This window comes from Anser cygnoides, chromosome 5 (genome assembly GCF_040182565.1).
Source record: "Anser cygnoides isolate HZ-2024a breed goose chromosome 5, Taihu_goose_T2T_genome, whole genome shotgun sequence".
Classification (NCBI taxonomy): domain Eukaryota; kingdom Metazoa; phylum Chordata; class Aves; order Anseriformes; family Anatidae; genus Anser; species Anser cygnoides.
In genome coordinates this window covers 39,703,391-39,727,330 of record NC_089877.1, presented here as the reverse complement: position 1 = coordinate 39,727,330, position 23,940 = coordinate 39,703,391, and the positions used below count along the sequence as shown (strand labels likewise).

The following is a 23,940-nucleotide window of genomic DNA, read 5'->3' as shown; positions in this document are numbered from 1 at the left end:
CTAAAAGAATGTTTAAAACCTCATCTTTTTTATTAGAAGTGGATATGTTTCCCAATAAGTGGCTACCCCTATTCTTAAATCCCCTCCGTGTTGCATTCCCAAAGGATCTTACTCTCATTGTGCATCATTTTGTGATATCATGGTACTAAGTCAACTGCATATTAAGTAAAATTTATTAGAGTTTTAAAACCAATCATCTGATACCACAAAACATTTTGAGTAAAAGCTCAAAATTTAGTCCCTACCTCACCCTCCAAAATTTTTAATAATTTGGATCTATGACTATAAAGAATTGAAGTGAGTAGAAGAAACTAGGACTTCAGTAATGCTTTTTTTATTGCATATATTTTAAACTCAGTAGAGGTGCTCAGAGGTACCTAAGCTCAGAATTAGTCTAGGATCCATGCAGTTTCTGGAAGCTGCATACTCCAAAGTTCTAAAAGCAATATTCAGTTTTTTATTTTTGTTTCTCAATAAATGTGTAATGCTTTGTTGCAGAATTGTAAATTGTTGTAAAATATTTCAGTAAAAATTACATATTTTTACTTTATGCATTGCATAACTTCATTTTGCAAATTTACTTGGCCTGTGCATCGTTGTCTTTTGATCCATTTTAATTGTTCTGGTTTTGGCTGGGATGGAGTTAATTTTCTTCACAGCAGCCCATACAGTGGTATGTTTTGGATTTATGACCAAAACTGTGTTGATAACACACCTACGCTTTAGTCATTGCTGGGCTGTGCTTACCCACCCTCCAGGCCCTTTCTGTTTCTCACGCTGCCCCACCAGCCTGAGGCTGCGCAAGAATTTGGGAGACGACACCACCAGGACCGCTGACCCAAACAGACCAAAGGGCTATTCCACACCACATGGTGTCATGCTCAGCAAAAAAACTGTGGAAAAGGAGGAGGAAGGGGGTAGCATTTGGAGTTATGACATCTTTCTTCCCATTTAACTTTTGCACAATGGTGAGTGTCTGATAGGTGCTTTCCATGGAAAAATGCTGTTATTTTGTTGTTTACACATTGCTCTTTTTTTCTCTTCTGCGGTATTTTAGTTGTTTTTCTCTTCTCAGGTGCTTTTTATATTTTTACATATGAACATATAAGGTTTTTATAAGACCCTTTTAAGGTTTAATTTCTCTTCTTAAGCTAGAGATGCTTTCAGGGTGAAATTACCAGTTCAGTAAAGTACATTGAGGTGTAATTTGTCCATTTTGTGATGCGGATGGAAACCTGGCCCTGCCAAGCTCAGTGGAAGGCTCCCATTAGTTTCCTTGGGACAAGGGATAGCATCCAAGAACCTCTGGATATTTTGTGATGCTCTTTAATAACCCCAAAGTGTTTGATATTTTATTTTTTAATTTTCTTAAATGGAATGGAGGAGGATAAGCCTTATTGTGTCAGAGGAGATTGGATTATAAGGTAGATATGACTGTTTCGGGGGAAAAAATACAAATGGTGTGTGCAATAAATGCTCAAGTGCAGAAACTTTTAGTGTTTATATGAATGTGAGTGGGACGTATGGCATGTTCACCTCAACTCAACAGAGAACCATTTCTGCAGGAGAAAGCAACTGTTATTTGCTTGAAAGGGGGAAAGCTTGGGCTTTTGAATCAATCTCATATGGTGGTAGGAGCTGTAGGGTTTATGCTGGGAAGACAGGACAGCTGTAGTTTCTCAAATGAACTATGGAAAAAAACATTTTCATAATTGGGGAAGAAGGCAGCAGCTTTAGGTGTTTGAATATTCATCTCCACTTTTTTTATCCTTGTTTCTGTTGTTGAGGCAGTTGATCAGGGTTGGGCAATATTCCCAAATGTGGTATTTCTCTTTGCCCTTCTTCATAATGCAAAACAGCAGTGTTCTTGGAACCTGCTGGCTCATACTGCAGGATTATGCTATTTTTTATGCAGGAAATAGGATAGTATTGAAGGAAGAAATGTTAAGGCATTTCTTTCTCATCTCCTCTGTGTTTCTTGGTACACATCATATATTTTAAAAAAATTGGTGTCTACAGTTCTTTCACTGAGCAATCATCAGCTTATTTGAGCAACTGAGCTTCCAAGCAGGACAAGCAGGAGGATGAATACCTCCATTGTAAAGTCTTTCTTCCAATGCAATTTAACCCTTGTGACTACCAGAGGAGAAGATCCCTTTGTTCACACATCTTCCTAAAGAGAAACAGTATGGACTAATCCAGACTTTCTGATTAAATATGTCAGCTGGTAATTAACGATGAACAGCCTCTTGGTCAAAGGGAGCAGTTAAGGAGTCGATTGTTATTTGGGATAATTGCTGTAAATCAGCTCCCTCAAGTTCCTGAGAAGGCTTCTCCTGGAATCGTGTGAATAACACACAGTAACTGGCAGGAGGCTTCTGGTACTTGGAAGATGCTGGAAGATAAATCTTGCAGATTGGTAGATAAACTCTGATTATATTCTGGTATTGATGAAGAGCTGTATTGGGAAGGAGCGTTCACGTACATATGTGTTTGTTGGGGGAAAATAAACAATAGAAAACCTATTTTCTACAAAAAAAGTTTGTGGAGAACAGTATTGAAGGGATGCCTGCATGCCTGTCTCCTCCCCTTGCCCTCTCTGTGATTGAAATGCAACTGTGGAAAAACAAGATCTTCTCATTGCAAAATGCTTTGACTTCATAGGTGTCTTTTGTCCTGTGCCTGGTGTCTGGTTACCATGGGGAGATCTTCAGAAGTTCTGGAGGACTTTTTCTTGTTCCCCATCTTGCATCCACTGTGATCCCAGTGGTGTTTCACGTTTCCTTCGCCTACCAAGGAGTAGCTGACCCCCTGTGTTCCCTTTGTTAGGCTGAGTTGGGGCCACCTTCAAGCTCACTGTGATGCGTTTTTTCCGTCTCTGAGTGAGGGATTTGTGTAATTGGTGTCACCCTAAATGTCTGCAGCCACTTCAGTTCTGTACTCTTAGTTGTTTTATGTCTGTGTCCCACCACCACAGCAGATCTAGTCAAAGGATCCATGGGTGTTGTGCACCACCAGGTGAGAGGGAGAGAGTTTGGATAATAAAGCAAGCGTGCAAGTAGCGTGCAGTGGCATTCCTGCAAGGTGGAGAATTAACCAAATTCCAGGCATGAAAACGAGATGCAGTAGGTTGAAAGAGAAAATAGCACTTCACTACCTACATCCAGACCCCATATTGGCCATGATGTATAATACAGGAACACACCCCATTGACTCTTTAGCACTAAAACAGTGGGACAGAAGGTTATTTACTATGTTAGAAATACCATACGTGAAACTCCATTTCACTGAGATGCCTTTGCAATTAACCAGGAAGGATTGTAAAAGCTGTCCAGCAATGGGTATCGGATGATCTAGGAAATCTGGAGGCTACTCTGCAAATAAGAAATCAATGAGTGAGCCATCCGTTTTGATATGAGCTCCATAACTTATTTCTCCTAGGGTTCCTCCATGTTCTTTGTTGCCAAGGATGATGGGTCTTCCCTTCAGTTTTAGGAAACTTTAGCTTCTGCGTGCATCAGAAACACAATAGTGGAAAATCTGTCCATTTATGTGCTAGTCGTGAACCCTGTCTGCATCTATTAAGTAAAGCAATGTAGTTACCCCCCCTTCTGTTTCTACTCTATTTCATAAAAATTTCATGATTATTTTTTCATTCATTTGTAGCTGTTGTTTGTTTTGAATCTGTTTTTCCCCTTGCTTTTGTCAGTATGTTATAGTATGATTTCATTTGATCTGCATGAAAAGATTACATTGCTTTCTATTCATAGCATCTTTTATCCTCCTAAATGGGGAGTACTTTGTGTAGCAAAGAAATGAAACAGCCTCTTATGGTAATGGCCGTGTTTAAAATTTCATTGGATAGAAGCCATGAGAAACACGCTGTAAGGAACAAACCTGGAGGGAGTGTGGAGCATTCTGGAAGATCTGCCACATCTTCTAGCTCTGTTTTCAGTGAGTTTACTGGATTTTACCGGATTAATGAATGAAACTCTCCTTTCGGTCTTTGACATGTTTCGGATTGATGACCACTTTGAAAGACTCTGAAATGCAGTCTAGTTCAGAGCTGGTAACTAATTCATTTTGTGTGTGTGTGGATGTGTGTATAGAAGAGAAAGCAGCACTTCCCCTTCTCAGCAATGCTGAGTCTCTAGCTAGGCTTAGTTTTTATGCTGCAGTAGAGCCACACCTTGTGTCTGCAGTGAAAAGGTTTGTGTGTAAACTTTATCTTGCATTCTCCATGGGCTAAGTACATGAACGTGGAAAGTTACCAAGTCTCAGTGCTAAGTTGTTAAGCTGTTCTAGCTTGGCTGCATCTTCATACTGTGACCAAGCTCTGTTTTACTGCATCAAAGTAGCAACAATAAGGTTGAGATTTGCAAACCCCAATTTACAGTTGTTTATAACTTTTTCCGTGATGTTTACCTTCTGACAGATGATGATGATGTTAGCGCAGAATTGATTTTTTTTTTTGTGGCTCCATCTTACTTGAAACATAATAATTAACACTTAAACTTCAAAGCATTACACAGCTATCATCCTCAGAGGGGGCCCATGGGACATGAAGTATTTATTCCTATTTGTGTTAAGGAGGAAAACAGTGCAGAGAAACTAATGTATATGAGGTCTCTTGGTGAGTTGGAATCATTTGTGATTGGAATGCACAGGAGCAGGAATGCAGTAAAACTATTGTGTGTTTCTGTTCAGTATTTCAAAAAAGTGGTAATTATGTATCTTGCTGGGTTTTAATGGATTTTTGATGGCATGTATTTGAAGGTGTCACCACCAAAACTCTGTTTAACAGAAACTAGTTAAGTGGCTGAGACCCTTTAAAAGTTAGTGATTTCGTAGTCTGAGCCAGAAGGGTTGTATGTCTCCAGGAGAGACTAGGTGCTTTAAAACTTTAAAACCATGCTTTGCAAGGAAATACCAGAATCCAAAGACTGTACTTTTTTTTTTTAGCAATGGAAATTTCTGGCACACATTTTTTTTCCCCATCGTATTTCCTATAGCTTGCAATGGACTGTTGTTAATAATTCCGTGTAAAGAGGTGTTAATTTTTTGGTAATAAAAAGTAGAAGCCAAGGCTGATATCTGTAAGATAACATTCTTTCTTTAAGGCACACATAGTACAGACAGTCAAACCTTAGGGTAAGTGTTAAGACTTATTAATTGTTCAAATGCTTTTTGGATGAAGTGTCTGTACAAGGGCAAGTTCTTTTCTTGGAACTGAGACAGACACACAATGGTGTTGATCTTTGATTCAGGTTACTACCAGTGCAGTTATGACTGTTGCTTTATTTTGAAAAGTTCTCATAAGAGTTGGCTACTCCTCTGTTGGTAGTAACTTCACAGAGCTTTGTGCTCACAAATATAATATGTATGTATTATGTATGTACAAACTGTAGATGTTTCACAGAACCTAGGTCCTAAATTAGAATAGGGTGTTAACTGTGTCTTCTCTGTTGCAACAGCTTTCTCTGGAAGAAACATTGCTTTATGTCTTAGTCAGCTGTTTTGTGCTAATGATTTTATCAGATGTAAAGTTTAATTAATACTCTGAGTTTTTTGTTGTTGTTTTTTGTTGTAATCCACCCCCCCCCCTCCAGTAGTCATATGAATGTGTCATAACCCTGCCTGAAATTGTAGATCTTTTCTGGTTTACGCAAAGTAACTATTGGAAGTCTAGAAGTCTGCTGCTGAGATAATGGAAGGAGCACTGGACACCAGCTTTTCACTATAGCATGCAGGCAGATATGATGTAATTTGTGAGTTACGTGAGTGCTCTGGTATTTCCTTTCGTTGTCATAAGTGTTAGTTTTCCTTATGCCTACTTACCTTTCAATTCAAATTCTGTCTAAATGTGGGCACTCAAAACATTTTTTTCAAGTAAACCTTTCTTAATTCTATTTTGTTGGTTGCTTACTCTCACTGCATGCAATGCTCAGTTATAAACTAGTAAACCTGATGTGTGCTGCATGCTTCCCCTGGTCCACAGTATCAAGTAGGAGGAGAGCACATTCCCTGCTTTTCCCAACCCAGAGCCATCACCACTGCAATGTGAAGCAGTGGTCTCTTACTCTCAAACTGGTATGTAAATAAAGAAATGAACTGGGATACACAGTAGTGTTCTTGTTTCAACTGGCTCAAAATGTACACACACAGGAAAAAAAAAAAAAAGAAAACAACAACAAGAAGAGAATGTAAAAAGAATTTCCATTTATTTCTAGATGTTACCAAAGTTTGTTTCAACTCCTGTAAATATTTTTACATTCTGCAGGAGCTGAATAACAAAAGTGGGGTTTGATACCAGATTTAAACATCTCATAATTTCATGACATCATTCTTCCTGTGGTGTGAAGACTGGCTAATGCTAAACACTTGTGCAAGATGTAACTGTTTTGAATATTGGCAAGATTATTAAACAGTATGGCAACATTTCCTATTTTCATCCACTCTATACAGAATAATGAAGTTTTCTCCCACCCCCTTATTTCAAACAGCCTGTAAAAGAGTTGCCTGCAGTCAAAGTACTTCTAATGGACTGTTTTCAAAAAGAGCTCACTGCTTTGTTCCACAAAGAACTAAAAGCTTTACAATTATTATGGTTTATTTGATTTTCCACGTAAATACAGAGATTTCGAAAGTTGCCTTTAAATAGACTGTGTATGTGCATATGCATGCACATGTGTACGCAGAACTGGGGGAAGAGTCCCACAATGGAGCATTGTTCTAGCCTGATTAGCAGACAGACAAATGGGAAAGGAATAGCATGGTGTTTTCTGGCATAGATTAGCAGAAGCAACCACTGCAGTCTACATTTGTTTAGATTGGACGAATAAATTGGAGCATTTGTTACTGTATTATAGATGTCTTGTCACTTGTCAAATGTGAAGTGGGCCAAGGGAAGAATAAAAAAGGCTCTTGTCAAGCTGATGAGATGGCCCGTTTCACTGCTGTCAGCTCTGATTGCAGATAATTTTGCAAATTGAATACAGCTGCCATTTTCAGCACTGAAGCACAAATTTTTAATAGCAAGTGCACAAAACAACAAAATCAAAGCAAACACTATACCTAGCATGGGTATTAAAAATAATAGATTAGTGGGTATGGGAGGGACAGAGTCACATGTACAAACAAGAATATGTCTTAACGTGTTTCTGTAGGATTTCTTGATGGCAAAGAGAGAATATAGTCTTCAGGAAGGTAGAATAACTGCCTTGAACAGTATTATTTTTTCTGTTCTGTTTGTTTTTTAAATTGAGATATTGTTAGCATTGGTTCTGCATGTTAAGCAGAACAGTTCATGGGTATTTATGGATGTTACACTGTCTGAAAAGTTCTATGGAAGGTCTGCAGAAAGCTTTTGGCGAATAAAAAAAACAATGCTAGAGTAAATTAAACAGTTAAAAGTTTAAACCAGTGGGAAAAATAAAGCAGTTTGTAGTTGTAGGTCTTTTAAAATGCTTTCCAAATGGAAACTTCAGAGAGACCTCATTTCTTCTGTTTTTCTATCTGCATGGAGGACTTCTGCTGTGATACGGTAGTACTAGGAATGGTTTGCATTCTACCCCCATGATCCCCAAAGGAAAAAAAAAAAATGTTTTTCATTGTGTAGTGTTATATGTGACAGTGTTCTAATAGTAATTCTGCTGGGAATCTCTTAATCAGTGGTTACATAAGTGCGGTGAGAGAGGTTCGTGAAAATCAATTTAATTAAATAAATGCTGTAGCACTCTAGTACTAGCGCACTGTAACGTATTAGACAGGTTCTGGGGTTTCTAATATTACAGCAGACAAGTCACAGCATAACACTTCCATAGCTTTCAAAACATTCCTACCAACATTAATAATCAAAATGCCTACATGATACAGATAAAACTAATGAGGCAGACGAGCGTGTTTGTCCAGGTTTTTAGGGAGAACTAGCGCCGGTGCTGAGATAAGTTCTCATCTCTTAGAGCTGTGCAGAGCCCACTGCCAATTTTCTCTCTTCTACCAGGAATTTATTAAGAGAGGCAAATATGGTTATAACAAAAACTGTATCTTTTGGACCGCACTGCAATAAAGGCCGGGATTTTTGCACCTGTAGAAACCCGCCCACAATAAGGATATTTTAGCAACTTTTAAAAGTAGCTGGAGGAGGAGAGAATGTAATGAGAGGTGCTGTGTTAACATTTTCTTTGGTCACATGGATTGTAATGGCTAAGGATGTAGATACACGTCTGTCATGAGGTCTTGTTGTGTAATAATTTGACTTCATTTTAAGCAGCTGCATCTCTCCAATAGAAACTGCTAAGCAGCCAGAACTTTAAATCAGTCAAGTAGCTCATTCCTCTTATTATTTCTTTTTCCCATAAGTCTTGGTTAGAGGCATGTTAAAAATCAGAAGAATTTTCCAAGAAGCATTCTGTTCAACTACCAATAAGCTGTCCCAGTTGTCAACTGGAATGAAGGATTTTTTTTTCTGGTCAGCTGGGTCAACAGGGGAAAAAAACAACCTAATCCTTAAATCTTGGGCTGCAAAGTTGTATCCTACATGTTCATTTTAGCTGTGTATGCCCATGGGGCAGAACTGAGTTTGGGAATATTCCTCCAGTAGTGCTTGCCTGCAGAAAAAGCCTGAATGGCTGAGTACATTAGAAACAGGGTTGTTTGTTCCCTGTGCAATGAGGTTGTAGTCATCATGCAATTGCTGATTCAAGGGGTAGTAGTTGCTGCCCTGTGCCTTCTCTCCCTGGTCAAAATATTATTTTGTATGCAAGCAAACGTGTGATCATACGCACAGGTGTACATAGGACAGAGGTAGATGAGATAAAGTTGAGCCTGGTTATTGCTGCTGTGAGGAACTTAAGACTGTTTTGGTTTCATTTGTGGATTTTAGGGGAATATTAACAGCCTGTTGTCTAGCCAGTGCGTGTAGGTATAATTTGGGCCTTTAACTTTGATCTGCTAGTTCCTTCCTCTGGTATGTTCAACCCTGACCTTGTTCACCATGAACCAAGGTGAAGATGCAATCATTCGTGTGAAGACGTGAAACACATGCATGTGATTTTTATCTGTCTGTTCCCATGAAACGATGCTTATAATGTTGGTAGTCCTGGAAATGTGTGTAATATTGGTAATTGCTGTGTTATCAGTTGCTACGCATATGTTTGATGCTATTCTGCTTCACACTACACATACTTAATATTAAAGATTATGACTGCAGACATTCATAGCCACTTCACCTCCTAAACTTTTATTATATTAAACAGAGTGCTGTGGGTGGCTGAACAGCTGCAGTGCTGCTCACTTTTTGACCCAGTTGAGCTAAAACAGTTTATTCTTACTCTTCTGGTTTTGTGGAACATTTTGATGACCAAGCACATCCCCTTTCCACATTGAGTGTTAGGGCTTGAATTTTTACTGAAAATCTCAAGTTTAGAGCAAGTTATTTTGACTCCCTAAAGTGAAATATTTCAGAAACATAGAAGCAAGACATAAGACTTTGTTACAGGAGCTATGTGTTTCTGCTGTAGCTTGCTGCCTGACCTCTGCAGTTGCAGATTAGGGTCTGCAGATGCTGCCTGTAATGATGCCTTTTTTTTTTTTTTTTTACCTTGGCTGTTGAAGTATAATTTTAGTTTACATTAAAAAATGAAATATTTTGTGTGTGTTTCAATGTGGTAAGAAACAGGACCTTTGGGAACTTTTTCCTGTAAAGAAACTATGAAACTATGTGATGGTGGACAATCTGTGCTATTTCAGGTAACGTGCAGGATTTGAGTGACCTGGGTTCTTTTTCATTTCTGCGCTCGCCAAGCTGACATGCTCTGGACAAGCAGCATGTTTTCTTCCTTACTCTGTTGGGTCTGGTGACGCTGCAAGTTCTTTGGAGATGGTACTGTCAGAAAAATCTGCGTTTTTAATACTTAGCACAGTGGGACCAATTACCAAGTACTTCGAACGTAATTTTAACACCCACAATTTAATGAAACAAAAGAGATCTAAAAGCCTTTCTGTTTGAACAGGCTCCATAAAAATGTCCTTTTTAACCGCATTAATCAGCTTTGAACACAACCCTTGGATTCAACAATATTATTTTGAAGGTCCTTCCTTTCTGTTTAAAGTGGATCCTCATAATAATGTTTGAAATAAGCATAGGTTTTTGGTGCTTGTTTTCTAATCCAGAAACATCAGCATAGCCCATGACTGTTTCTGGGGAAATCCTTGAAGTAGAGAGAAAAAAGTATCTCGGGCTATGAACTTCTTTTGTTCCCAGACAGCTTTTTAAAGTAGTTTAACAACTACGGTTCTTATGCTTGTTTAAAAAAGAAAACTGCCTTGCATTTGATATATTCAGAAGTAGGTAGAGTAGATAGGGTAGTTAACAGCGTCGCCTTTCATTCCTGCTCTCTGCCATTATATGTAGTTAATCAGTCAAAGATCATTTAGCTAAGAAGCATTGCAGAAGAGAAGGTGTAAGCTGTATATTTTTATTTCTGTCCACCATGGTCTTTTTTTACCAAAAAAAAGCAGTTGATTTTTTTTTTTTCACTGTTCGGAAAGGAAACCGATGTTTCTGACCATGATATAAAATACCAAATAATGTTTTAGGTATTCCACTATTCTTCTCTTTCTAGGAATCTTATAAAGCTTTTGAAAATTAATAATTTTCTTTGCAGTGCCTTCTTACAGTTGCTGGTAAAAGTTGTTCCCTTAACAGAAAGGAAACTTGAAGGAAAAAACAAATAGAAAACCTGATGCTGTGTTTACCTAAGGGAGCAATGGAGGAAAGAAGCCTTACAATTTGTCTGGTCACCGGGGGCTGTTTCCTTCTCAGCTTGGACTGCAAGTTACTAGTTTTGATATGTTCAGAGAAGTAATCAGAACTTTCAAGCACAACCAAAAACTGTTCCTGAAAACTGTTTTAATTTTGCCACCTTTGAAGCTGGAAAATCTTAAGGAAATTTGATGGCAGATTGCTCTCTTGCTTTGCTATCAAGAATGTATGGGTTCTCACTCCTCCCATTTCTCCACCTGTTCTTAGGCTCTGAGTTACTGTTGCTTTCCTTCTGCCTGGCCTTCCTTCAAAGTCAACTTGTGCAAATGATGTTGTAGTTATCAAACCTTGTCAGACAGCATTGACTGGAAGAAACATACATGTTGGCGGCCCTCCCCATGCCAGCACAAGCATTCGTGGAGCTCTGCAGTGAACTGGGCTGGTTAAAAACCTCAGACTTCTTTCTGCTGAGTTAGTTTTTGTTTAGATCAGCTCTTTTTAGAACAGTTTGCAACACACAGCCTTGCTGCCTGTTGTGCTTGCACCTGTGAAGGACTGATAGAGGAGTGAGGACAAGCAGCTGATGGCAAGGAGAAGGGCATTGCCACTTCATTCAGGAGCTGTGGTGGCTTAAGGTAGCTCAAAGTGTGCATCGATTTATGTCCATGCAGTATAGCAAAATAGCTTGGGTGTGTTCAGACGCTTTTTTTTCCTAGATCCTTCCTTGTGTTTTTATCATATCCTTGCAACCTAAGCGCTGTTTCTTTTCAGCACTTCTGAGATACTATTTGGAGATTATACTCTGATTTCCAAACCCAACAGCAGAGAGCTGTACTTCAGGAGCAGATGGTTAATATAGTGAATATAGCAGATAGTGAATATGAATTTGGTTTTGAAGTGCAATAGACTAAATTTCCGAGTCTCAAACTCCATACATATGCCTAGGTGCGATTTTCTCCTAGAAGACTGTTATGAGGATTTGAATTTCTGGTTTTGTTAGTGGTCTCAAAAAAGTGTGTCCCATGTTGGCAGCTGGTGTTTTCTGGTCTGGGTGAAATGAAACAAGTGACTTTGTTTTGCTTTCCAGTTTTGGAGTGTGGCTAAAAACTCCATGTCAGTTTTGAAACTACATGCCACCGACTTAGTAACCAAGTAGGGAAAAGACTATACTTGCTCTTTATGTGCTGAAGCACGTGGGTGAATGTGGGCAAAATGTCTGAAGTAGCTGGATGTTTTTCTGTGTCTTGGGTTTGTTCTGATAAAAGAAGTCGCCAGAAAGACAATGCTGAATATTCCACTTGTCTTTGAAGCGTGCTCCAGGTTTTTGGCTGGCACCCTTTCCACCATCAATGAAACTTTGCAATGGGGAGGTGGAGTAGGGTACAGAGAGAACTGCCCTGTTGCCTTAGAGTTAGTTTTGTATCAGCTTTCACCAAATAAGAAATACTTGCTATACCTGTGACTTGTTCTTATTAGTTTGTCTAGAGCAAATCACTACTGTAATTTTTTTGACATACTGAAGTCTTCTGTTAGCGCTGTCATTTATTATGTAGTGCTTGTGTGTTGAAAAACATGTCTAATGCAGTGATACAACTAGTGGGAAGTTCGGCTGACCTGGGGAATTCTATATAACATGATGAAATATTTGGACATACCCCATCAATTTTTCTTTGGTTCACCCTAATGAAAGGAATGGCATTGTTCTGCATGCAGCCTGGCTGATCTACACTTTCGTAACTTTTTTTTTCCTATTACTTCTTTCCTGATAGTGGAAAAAATAGTTGCATAAAACTTCCTTTATGTAATCAATGTTTAAAAAAAAATACATATCCCAATCTTTTTTACTTGGAGGAGTGGTAGAGAGAGAGACAGGTGGTATTTGATGCCAGCAGTGTTTTCAAGGCTGGCTTTATGATTGTTGATTTGTAATCTTTGTTAAATGTGCGTTCCTACCAACTCTATTTTACCACTAGAGACAAGGTTGCTAGTGCTGTGCAGTCCTTACTTTTTCATAGAGAATGTGGTAAGTTGTGATACTGGTTGGAAGCTGGAGCTTGGTGTTTTCAAGCTGCACATTTGCATTGGTCAGGATGTATTGGATCTGGTTGTTGGTGTGCTCCTTGGGAATTCCACCTGCATTTGGTTTTTTAGTTGGCTAATGGAGGCTGCTGATTTAAAGCAAATCTGTTGTCCTCGGTTATCTACGTGCATGGATGCCCTTATTCTAGACTGAGGGTGCTATGTTCCATGTTAGTGTGGGAGGCTAGGAGAAAGATACTGTCATTGTGAATTAAGAGTGCCAGCACAAGTATTCAGTTGAGAAGAACTGTTTAGGAATAACTCCCTATTCAGACAAGGCTTTATTTCAATGAAAGGACTGTACTGTATTAAAGTGTTCATATTGATAACAGAAGAACTCTGTTACGGGGGTATTGAAGAAGAAAAGGATACCATGAATGGTTTTCTCCCCAGGTGCTGAAGAAGTCTTGCTGCTTGCTAGAAGGACAGACTTGAGAAGGATTTCCTTGGACATGCCAGATTTCACTGACATTATTCTGCAGATAGACAATATCAGACATGCAATAGCCATAGACTACGATCCTGTGGAAGGCTACATCTACTGGACTGATGATGATGTCCGGGCAATTCGTCGGGCGTACCTTGATGGTTCTGGAGCACAGACTCTGGTAACCTCAGAAATCAACCATCCAGATGGTATTGCTGTGGACTGGGTGGCAAGGAACCTGTACTGGACTGACACTGGAACAGACCGCATTGAAGTGACCCGGTTGAATGGGACATCAAGAAAGATCCTTATCTCAGAAAACCTAGATGAACCTAGAGCAATTGTGCTCAATCCTGTAATGGGGTAAGTTTTATTTTCGTTGGTAGCCCTGTGGTAGGTCTTTGGGTCCAGCTTGTGGTTTCATAAAACCACAAAGTCTGCAGGTTACAAGATGATTATTTGTCAAATGTTGCTTTTGTCTTGAAAATAACTTGTGTTTCCATAAAAGGTGACTGCAGTGTCCTTCGAGTCTATATGTTGCATGTTCAGTTGGATTTTTTTATCTGCGTCTTCAGTATTATAACTATTAAAGAATTGGGCCACTGCACATTTTCAGTAGTTTCATTGAGTTAACTGAGGTTAATTTAGTTATTGCTGATGACAAAATGACAGAGTGGTTGAAGTGGGAAAGAACCTCTGGAGTCATCTGGTCCAACCACTGCAGGGCCATCTAGAGCTGGTTGCTGAGGTCCATGTACAGGCATCTTTTTGAAGATCTGCAAGGAGGGAGACTCCACAGGCTTTCTGGGCAGAGAGGATACTGTTGAAGTCAGTTGGTTTGTTTGTTGCATTTTGGAAAGCAGAAAGCTAGGATATTTTGTCAAAAGCAGAACAGATCTTGATGCTTTTCGGCTGGAATGTTATGTGCGTTGACTGTTTCTGCCCTTTTCTTTACAGCTACATGTATTGGACAGACTGGGGTGAGAGTCCAAAGATAGAGTGTGCTTATTTGGATGGCTCAGAGAGGAGAGTTCTGGTGAACACGTCCTTAGGTTGGCCTAATGGCTTGGCACTGGATCTTGAAGAGGACAAACTTTACTGGGGAGATGCAAAAACAGATAAAATTGAGGTGAGTAACAGAGCTGTCTTGTTTACATTCTTAGAAAACGTGTTGTTGTTATGTGCAGCTTTATGTCTTGGATATATTTATCCATTTGGGGGGGGGGGGTCTTTTGTTTCATTAATATTTACAATAAATTTATCAAAACAGTACATTAGAGAAGAAAGGAAGTATGTTCATATGCTGTACTGGTTCCAAAAACTTTCGCATCAACTGCTATGCCAAGGGATATGCAATCAGAAACTTCTGTATTGCTGGAAGTATAATCTAATTGCTTGAAATCTCAGGTTTGATCTGAAGCTTTTGAAACAAATTGGAACACTCGGGTACAACCTCTTTCAGTAATGTTTTGCATTTTCTGTGGTGCTTGGAACTAGTGTCTGAAATTGCTGCATGCAAAAGACTTGATGCAAGGTTTGTGTATGGGAAAAAGTGGATGTGGAGGCCCTAGAGAGCCATATTTCAGGACCTTAATGATTACGTGGTGTCCAGATGCATGGGAGAAAAGTTGTTTTCAATGTACCACGACGCTTAAAAGTACCTTCTGCCTGCCTTGAAAACAATGTAGGCATTCTGTCATACAATCTGGGGAGGGGAAATCCCCTTCATGATGTTGTATAAGCGTTTATGGGAAATATTAAATATTTCTTAGTTATTGAAAGAACTTCTGATAAGAGTATGGCATGACTTCCTTTTTGTTCCCCTTTCATTGGGAAGAAATTTTTTTAAATGCAAAAAATCCATCCTGTCTACCTGTTTTCAAACTCCTTTATTTTTTTTATTTTTAATCAACCTGCTTTGGACACTTTGTATGCTAGACAAAGCTGGAAAAATTATCTGCTTACTTGTTACATGTGTTTCCAGCAGTAAGATTGTGAGGTGTCTCTGGAGATTCATTGCTTTAAATTTAAGATATGATCAAAGCAGACATCTGGTATTGGTGTAGTCATGGATGTTGACAATTGCACAAGTAAGGCCTGAGATGTTCTCATAAAGGAGATGCCTTTTTTTCCCCTCAATTGTTTTTGCCTCAGTATCCCATGATTAAACCTTAGTCTGAAAGAATAATTGTGAAGTGTGCTACCACAGAAATGAAACAGCTTTTAGGTACAGCAAAAAAGTACAGCAGCAGAGTCCTGAAGTAATTTCACTGAGAACGTGATAAATAACTGAAAGATGTTAAATCAGGTTCTGGGGCCAGGCTATTTGGGCTCTGAAGTCGTGTCTACAAGATTCTGAAGTTTCATTGAATTATTAACAGTTGACTGTTAACTGTGGCATTTTAGGCCCAATACCAGTGAGATTTGGTGGCTTTTCCACCCCCAGCTCCCAGGAAATTCCAGCCTGAGAAGATATTGCTATCTTGTTTGTGCAGCTCACCAGTGTTTTCTCTTGCAGCCTGCAACTTCCAGCTCCTGATGCATATTGAGCCAACTTGACATCTTACCTAGCAAGCATAGAAATACTGTTTGGCCTAGGACAATTGTTTCTGTAGGAGCACCAAACAGTTTAGAAGAGAGCTGGCAGTAAGGCATTTAATAAGGCATTAGTGACAGAAATACCAATTTCAGGCCGATAGGTGTAGCTTTGCACTATTTCTCTATGGCAAGCAGAAAAGGCATTGATGTTAGTTAGCTAAGCAGGATGCTGCAGAGATGATTGGGAAGAGAGGAAGTTTTCCAAGAGAAAACAGAAAAATATGGATACAGCCAGGTGTTGTGAGGAGGTCTGAAACATTTGATATAGATGCTGTTGTGTTTCCCATCACTTTCAGTGCTTGGTTTCTTAATAAAATAGTTGTTTAGCAAGGTCACCTTATTGCTGGTGAACTTCCTAAACTTTTCTTTAGCTCACATTTCTGAGAAGGAAGGAAAAACTGGATTTTGAACCTCAACCTAAAGTTGTTATAGTAGGCTATAATTAATTCAAAGGCTTGGTTGACAGCATAAGACATGACCTGAGGTCAGACAAATTTGAAAAGTATTATTCTATTATCATTAAATGATGAGATTTGTCATACTGACAAACGTTCATTTTTAACGTCTTGTTCTAATGCTCTGGGCATCTGGTGGAAACAGGTTCCTTGAGCTATCTCTGGTACGTCGTTGTTGTGAAGCAGTTGTTTATCTTCCACAAAGATGTCAGAAAAGCAGTTTGAAAATTAAAGGTGCTAAATAATTAGCTCTGAGTATTTTAATTTCAAAAGGGAATTCTCCAGGGAATTTGAAATGGCTTCAAAGTAAGATGAGGTAACCAAGCTAATTGAAATCAATTCATAAACAGAATTGCCAAACCAGAATGGGATGAAGAAGGGGCTAAAACTATTGCTTTAGAGAGATATTTTCCCTATAATGTAAGTTTTCTTCCTATAATGTAAGCTAGTTTGTTGAGGTTGTGTTTTGACTATACTATATATTTATAAAAAAGAAACAGTTCATTTTTGTAACAGTACTTAGTAGAAGCAGTATAGAAATTTCACCCTTGTTCTGTGAAGTCGATTGAGTTTTCATGTTACTTGAGGGAATAGTATATGCAGCATTTTCGGATAAATAAATTTTGGGGCCTTTAGTAATGTCCGTACTCTCTAAAGTTTTTGCCCTCTGGAAGAAGTGAATCAAGACTGTCTGCTGGCTTCAGAAATATAACTTTGCTGTCTCGCGGTGTCTTGATGTACTGGGCTTGATGACTAGTAGAGGTGTCGTCGCGTTCCTTACCTCTCAGGCTGTAGGAAAGAACATTCTAGATTCCACCTTTTGTAGCTGGAACTGTACTAGTGCAATTGATCTCCCTGGTTTAAGCAGTCTGTTCAGTCTGTCTTACTTCATTTTAAGACAGTAAAGCCAATGGTACTGTTTGATTTGGCATCTAAGTTTAGGAAAGTTGGAGAAGCCCAAGTAAGGGCTTTTTATTCTCTCAGTTTTTCTTTTGCTTATTATACTTTTAGTGGTTCTCTTCTGTTTTCAAAAACAGAGAGAAGAGGGTATTTTACTTGGTCTCAGAAACAGAAGGTATTTTTTACATGAAGTGGATTACAACATCTCTAGATATTTTGATTGCTGTATATCATACAACCCAGTTATAGTTGTTAGTATGAAGATTTAAATACTTTTATCTCTTATGTCCCTACCAATGAGTTCTTAGGTTAAAACAGGTATAAATATTCCTGCTTTAAATCACCCCGCCCCCCAACACTTTTTCTCTTTATGCTTGGTGTTTACTTTTGCTAGTTAGCATGAACAGACTCCTGACATTTACAAATCCCTAAATAGGCCCATTTAGGACGGGATGGGGAAAAATATCATGGATGTTGTCTGGAGTTCGGAACAGTGCTGTGAAGGGCCCTGTTGTGGTCCACTGTGCAGCTGCATGAGTTAAAAAGGCGCTGGCATGCCATCAGTAGAAATGAATGTTAAATGTCTATTGCAGAACGTCCATTAGAAAACAAATTTTCACTTTCCATTTTGGAACACATGCCAGACATTTGTATTCTGCTCACTTGGGAAAGAACTGCATGACTTAACTGGTTATTGACACAGCTTAGGTGTTGGCTGATTTCAGACTGGTCTCCAGTAGAGCTTTTTATTAATACTTCTCTGCAAGATCAAAAAATTGCAGTAGGGATATATTTCAGAATAGAAACATTTATCTAATGGATTGTATTTCGTATCTCTTGTTTATCTTGTTCTATTTGCAGCCTTATAATTGTTTCCTGAAACATTTCTCTGTTTGAGAGCTTCCTTCAATACCCTAGGTTTGCCTAGTAAGCCATATTTCATGCTGCTCTGCTAGCCAAAGTACATGTGAAGTCTTGTGTATGGTATATGAGGTGGGACGTTTCCACTTAGTGTTGAAGTTATTCTTCACTTTAACATGAACACATTCTTCTCATGCATGTGTTCTTTTGCCAAGAGGATGCTATATAGATGGCTTGCCAGCACAGCTGGTGTCTTGGTGATTTCTTCTGTGTGTCTGTGTATGTCTGTTGCACCCACAGTTTGTCAAAAACAAAGCCTAGCTTAGCTGCAACTTGAGGATGTGTTTAATATTTTCTACTATTGTTGACCTAGCTGAGTATTAAGATTTTTTTTTCTTTTCACTGTTGAGGATGTAAAACTATTTAAAAGCGTAGTGCTGGCTAAACTTTCCTCTAACCCTTTAGTTGTGTCCCAGCTGACTGTGTAGAAATTGCAAAATGGAATTAAACTGAAAACATTATCTCTACTACTATGCAGAGTATAGTTGCAATTAAAGTCTGTCTGGGTGGTGGAAAAATGAGTATTAAGCCTTATGCCTGATAATGAAAAAAGTGCGCTATTAAAAAACTGTACACTTTTCTGTAGGTTTCTGAAGAGCTGCTTGTAGAATAGAATTGCTTTCATCCTATGCTATGTATTCAACTGCTTTCCATTCAGGAAAAAAAAAAAAAAAGCAGGAGTGAATTTAGCTTGTATATATTTGTGTATCTCTCTGCTTGGTATTCTTTTTGCTAGACCTCAGGTTTGAAATGTACTGTGAATGTCTGGTGTGTTTGTGGCTTTTTTTACCAATTATTATTTTATTTTTTTCTCTTTTGTTTAGTTGGTTTTAGGTTTTGGTTGTGTTTTTTTGGTGTTTTTTGGTTGTTTTTTGGAGGTGTATTTGGTTGGTTTTGATCTGGAATTTTTTAACATGTTTTCACATTGCTTTTGAGTGCACTCTTTGAAAAACAGAAAAGGAATACTGCAGAGCTGCTGAAGGTACCAAGCAGGGTCCTGTACCAGGAGAGTATGTTCTTATTCGCGTGCCTGAAACTTCACATGGTGCAAACAGCAGTTACTCTTTCCTGACGGAGACCTTCCCATCTGCAGCATTCAGCTGCAACACAAAGGGCCCAGTCACTTCGCAAGCGGTTCGTATCCTGAAGAAACCATTTGGCAAGGCTTGTCAAACTTTGCGTGACAGCAGCCTGTGAGGCTTTCACTGCAAATTTGGCACCCCGTGGTAACATTGTTCCCAGCTTTTTAAATTTCTGCTTAGTTTGGCAGAGGCGACGGCAAGGAAAAATATATAGCAAATTTTGAGTCAGGTCTGTTGAAATCATGTGTTTGTCCACACAGCTTCAGCTATGAGTAAGGGGCATGGAGTAATCCAAGAGAATTTGGGATTTTACTGACAGAGAAAAGGTACTTTCCAGGAACAAACAATAGATTAACAAGGATTACCGAGTTCCAGCAGGGAGAGAAGCAAAGACCCAATGGCATCCACGTGTAGAATTTCCTAATTCTCCTTAAAAAACAATTTTGTGGTTAGCCAGGTTTCCCTTGTATTATTTCTTCAGTATTTGCTTAAAGTGCCTAAGGTGTAATTGCATAACGAGCAATTACTGAATTCTCAGGTGCCTGTTATTATGTATGCATTTTACTTAAGTTTGTGCAGTATTCTTGGAATAAGCGTTATGCAGACTACCCCTTCTGGCAACTTCCCTTTGTCCTCCTGCTTTCCTATCTCCCCCTCGACAAATGTCCTTTGTTTATCTTTGTGGAAGACGTATAATTATATATACAGTGATTCTTTGCAATTTTATAGGATGTTCAAGCTAAAGTGTAAGCATCAAATGACAATTCTGGAACTCACCAAAAAATTTCCAAGATTCATTTACATGGGCTGTCCTTGAAATTCAAGGAAGCAATTTTATAAGTAGATTGTTGTTAACCTACTGCATAATAGGGTAAAATGTCATTTGGAACAGTTTGCTACTTAAATTGGAGTAGTGTTTGCACAAGTGAATTGTAGAGAGGTAGAAAAATTAACAATCTAATTTAAAGCTGCTTTTTTCTAGACAAGTCGGAGTATACTTCACATACTACACTGTTTTCCACGCATTTGAGTAAAAAAAAAAAAAAAAGGCAATATTAATTGAGTTTTAACTGATACATTTTAATGTGTTTGTTTCTTTGCTCTGGCGTATAGTCCATATAGTGTAATAAACTCATTGGGAGATACTGTGTATTAATTTACTGAAATAAGAATGTCTCTTGGAAAGAACAGCTATTTTGAATTTACCTCCACATGCTAATTAGACATAAAAATAAAAATATATAAATCTGGTTCCGGTAGACACCGAGTTCAACGAGAGTCAGCAGTGTGCCCTTGCCACTAAGAAGGCTGATGTTCTTGGCTGCATTACACGAAGTATTGCCATCAGGTCAAGGGAGGTGATCCTTCCCTGCTGCTCAGCACTGGTGAGGCCACATCTGGAACTGTGTCCAGTTCTGGGCTCCCCAGTACAAGAGAGGCTGAAGAGAGTCACACGTAGGGTCACTAAGGTGATGAAGGGGCTGGAGCATCTCTCCTTTGAGGAGAGGCTGAGAGCTGGGCTTGGTCAGCCTGGAGAAGAGGAGGTTCAGAGGGTTTCTTATTGATGTCTGTAAATACTACCTGAGGGGAGGGTGCAGAAAAGACAGAACCGGGCCCAGAGGCAGCGGGCCTGAAGTGGGACACAAGAGGTTCCCTCGAAACCCCAGGCAGCACGGCTGTGCCGTGTGGGTGCTGGAGCCCTGGCACAGGCTGCCCAGAGGCTGTGGGGGCTCCTCCTTGGGGAGCTCCAAAAGCCACCTGGACATGGGCCTGGGCACCCTGCTCTGGGTGGCCCTGCTGGAGCGGGGGGGACACCAGATGACTCCAGAGCTCCCTTCCCATCCTGTGATTCTGTAAAGTAAACAATCCCCACACTGCGTATTAGTATGAATGCATGAGAACGGAGAAGTAAAATGGATGTGGAAATAAGGAGCACAGGTTCTTTTTGATCTAAAGAACAGATATCATTCCGAGTAGACAGCTGCAGGAATAAAATTGCTTAAATTGATAATACAGCGAGTGGCCTTCATTTCAGTGAATTTAAAACTTTTAATGACGCTTGATTTGATTTAGAGCTGTGGCTGAGAAACATCAGCTAAATGTAGTTGTTAGGAATGAAGTATAAATTGATGTGCTTACAGTTTTGTCCCTAACCTGAAATACAACTTTCCTATACTTTTCTTTCTTGATCCTTTTTTGTGTTGTATCCGTTCTAGATGCAAGTGCTACATATCTAAGCCAGATTAGATGTTAATCGTGAAGAGCATATATTGGAATCAGCCTAGCAAACCCGTATACTTTCCTAGTCTTTGTATTGGTCTATTCAGCAGTATATTCCTGTAGCCTGGGCTGGCTCTTTCAATGCTGTTCTTAGTGCCACTTCAAATTTTTCTTTTTCAAATTACTACTTTTCTGTCTGGGGTCAAACTGTGTTGAGGCAGTGAGGTGTATAAACCTCTCTCCATTTGTGGCCATTGGATATTTGTTGGTGTTGTATGTTTGTGTGTAGTTGGTGGTCATCAAATACTGCTACGTTTTCGTTAGTTTGAAATGGCTTTTAGGCTCCTTTATTGCTATGTGTTTTGCTTGAGGAGCAAGCAAGCATGAATGCTGTTGCCAATGATTTTTTGTTTTACTTGGAGGGAGCAACTCAGTTCTAGGCAGCAAACATTTTTGTGTGAGCACAGCAGTATCCAAAGAATGGGTGTATAATTATCTTTGAAGGTTCTGAAGGGGAATAATCGGTAGTAGTGAACTTGGGAACAATTTTTCTTGCCAGTAGCCAGGTAGTCATTGTAGAGTGGATAGGAGGAGTCATTTGAGGGCAGGACTTTCTTAAAATACTGTTACAAGTTTATGTCAGTTCTTGGACTTTGTGAAGACTGACAAATTAGTTGTGCTTGCTTTTCTCAGAGGGATGTTGCTGGAATGGAACACAAGTTTTCTGGGAGGGATGAAATCTGTATCTTTGACTTCAGTGCTTTAGCGATGACAACTATAAATATACATTTTGAGAGTTGCATAAAGAACAAAACGGATAGTAATTCTACAAAATGACAGCCTAACAAGGCTTCTTCAGTGAAAAGGCGGTGTGCATCTTTAGGAAGAAACAAGAAATCCAGCAGCAAGGGGGACAGAGGGTCTTCTATTCCTTCCTCTTCAGGGTTCCCCAGTCTCTCATCTGCCTATTTGCCTATTTTCAGCTTGCACCATCAGATTTATCACCAGATTTGGAGTAAAGTATAAACACCTCGGTTTAGACTGACAAGGATGTTGGTGGAGTCTCAACTTCCTCTGCTAAAAAATGTTGATTTTTTTGCTTAGATATATTTGCAATGCTCTTTCTTAACTAGTTTGCTACCATAGAAATGGTGTTGCAATTGTTTGAACTTTCTGCACACCAGCCTGTAGTTTGGAACAGAGACTGCTGAGATGAAACGCACTGTAATGTTCAGCAGGTCAGACCTCCGAATAGTTTCAGATCCTAATACTTTCTTATGAATTTAAACTCTCTGGCTGTGTTAATTCTTTCTAAGACAGACTCTGGTTCAGGATTTCCTGGTGTGAGACTGCCTCTTTCTGGAGTACAGAAACATAGTCAGCCTCTACCTGCTTTAAGAGCATACAGCCTTGTGACTCTGTTTTTCTAATTACAAGACTAAGTTGTCTGTGTTTTGCTTGCTGCTTGATTAGGAATTTCCGTGTATTATTTTATACTTTGCACTACACGGTCCTTGTTTTCTTTTAAGGGGACTGTTACCAAGTGTGGCGGCTGCTAAGCAAATGAGATCCACGTTCACAAAGTGAGAGGCTTTAGCTGAGCTGAGTGCAAGCACTGCACCTTTCTACTCTAAACTACGTAATAAGGAAGCGCTCACAGAGCAGAGAAATTTATTTGCCAAATAAAAGAAGACATACTTATCAACATGCATGCAATCCTCTCCCCTTTTAATGAGTCAACTACCAGGTGAACTTGTATCTGAGCCCCGAGTGTAGGAAAGGTATGACAGTGTTGAGTGGGAAACTGTTTCAAGAGTTTGCAGCCAGTGTTTTATATAAGGAACACATCTAAAGTTTGGCCAATTCCACCTGTGTTCAGGACTGCTCTCGGAGAAGCATATGTTTTAAGTATATTATTTTTCCATTCTTCAGCAGTCTTGAGTAAAACCTTTCTTGCCATTCTGGGTGGGATGGGGAGGTTTCTTTGCAGGTGGATGATGATCTAGCCTCTATTATTCTTGTCCTCATCACGTTCTGACTGAAGTGCAGCGGCCCAGTAGACTGGGATGTGGAAGCTTCAGTACTTGAGGGAAATGTCCTGGACCAGTGTCTTATCAGTAGCCTGTGGTGCTGTGAGCATGTTCATAGTTCTTTAATCTGAAACTTCCCAGAAAACCTCAAATCTGTTTCAAGACCCTAGTTCTTTTTATGGGCCCAGTATAATAAGAAAGCAGTTTACACATCTGGGGTGAAGACTGCTGTCTGAGATCCATTTGAGCATAAATGGATTTTCCACAATAAAAGCAAATCTCTTCTGTAGTAAAGATCTTTTTTTCTTAAAGGTTATGCTGAGATAGTGGCTTAACCTCCCCTCTTCCCCCCTTTTCCTAATTTCCTGGAACTAAAAAAAAACATCAAAAAGTTCAGTGCTGTCTGTTCCAAGTGCAAAGTTCTTATTAGCTGACCTTGCTTTCACCACTGTAAATAACCAGA

General features: G+C 39.3%; 1 protein-coding gene across 4 annotated transcripts in view; it reads left to right on the top strand.

Annotated features, from left to right (window-relative positions):
• Positions 1-23,940, top strand: part of LRP5 (LDL receptor related protein 5) — a 170,364-nt gene that overhangs the window by 78,372 nt on the left and 68,052 nt on the right. For all 4 annotated transcript variants that reach the window (XM_048059683.2, XM_013185662.3, XM_066997956.1 and 1 more), the window contains exons 6-7: positions 13,238-13,634; positions 14,229-14,400. In XM_048059683.2, coding sequence (XP_047915640.2) covers positions 13,238-13,634; positions 14,229-14,400 — 569 coding nt within the window. The remainder of the gene's footprint in view (positions 1-13,237; positions 13,635-14,228; positions 14,401-23,940) is intronic.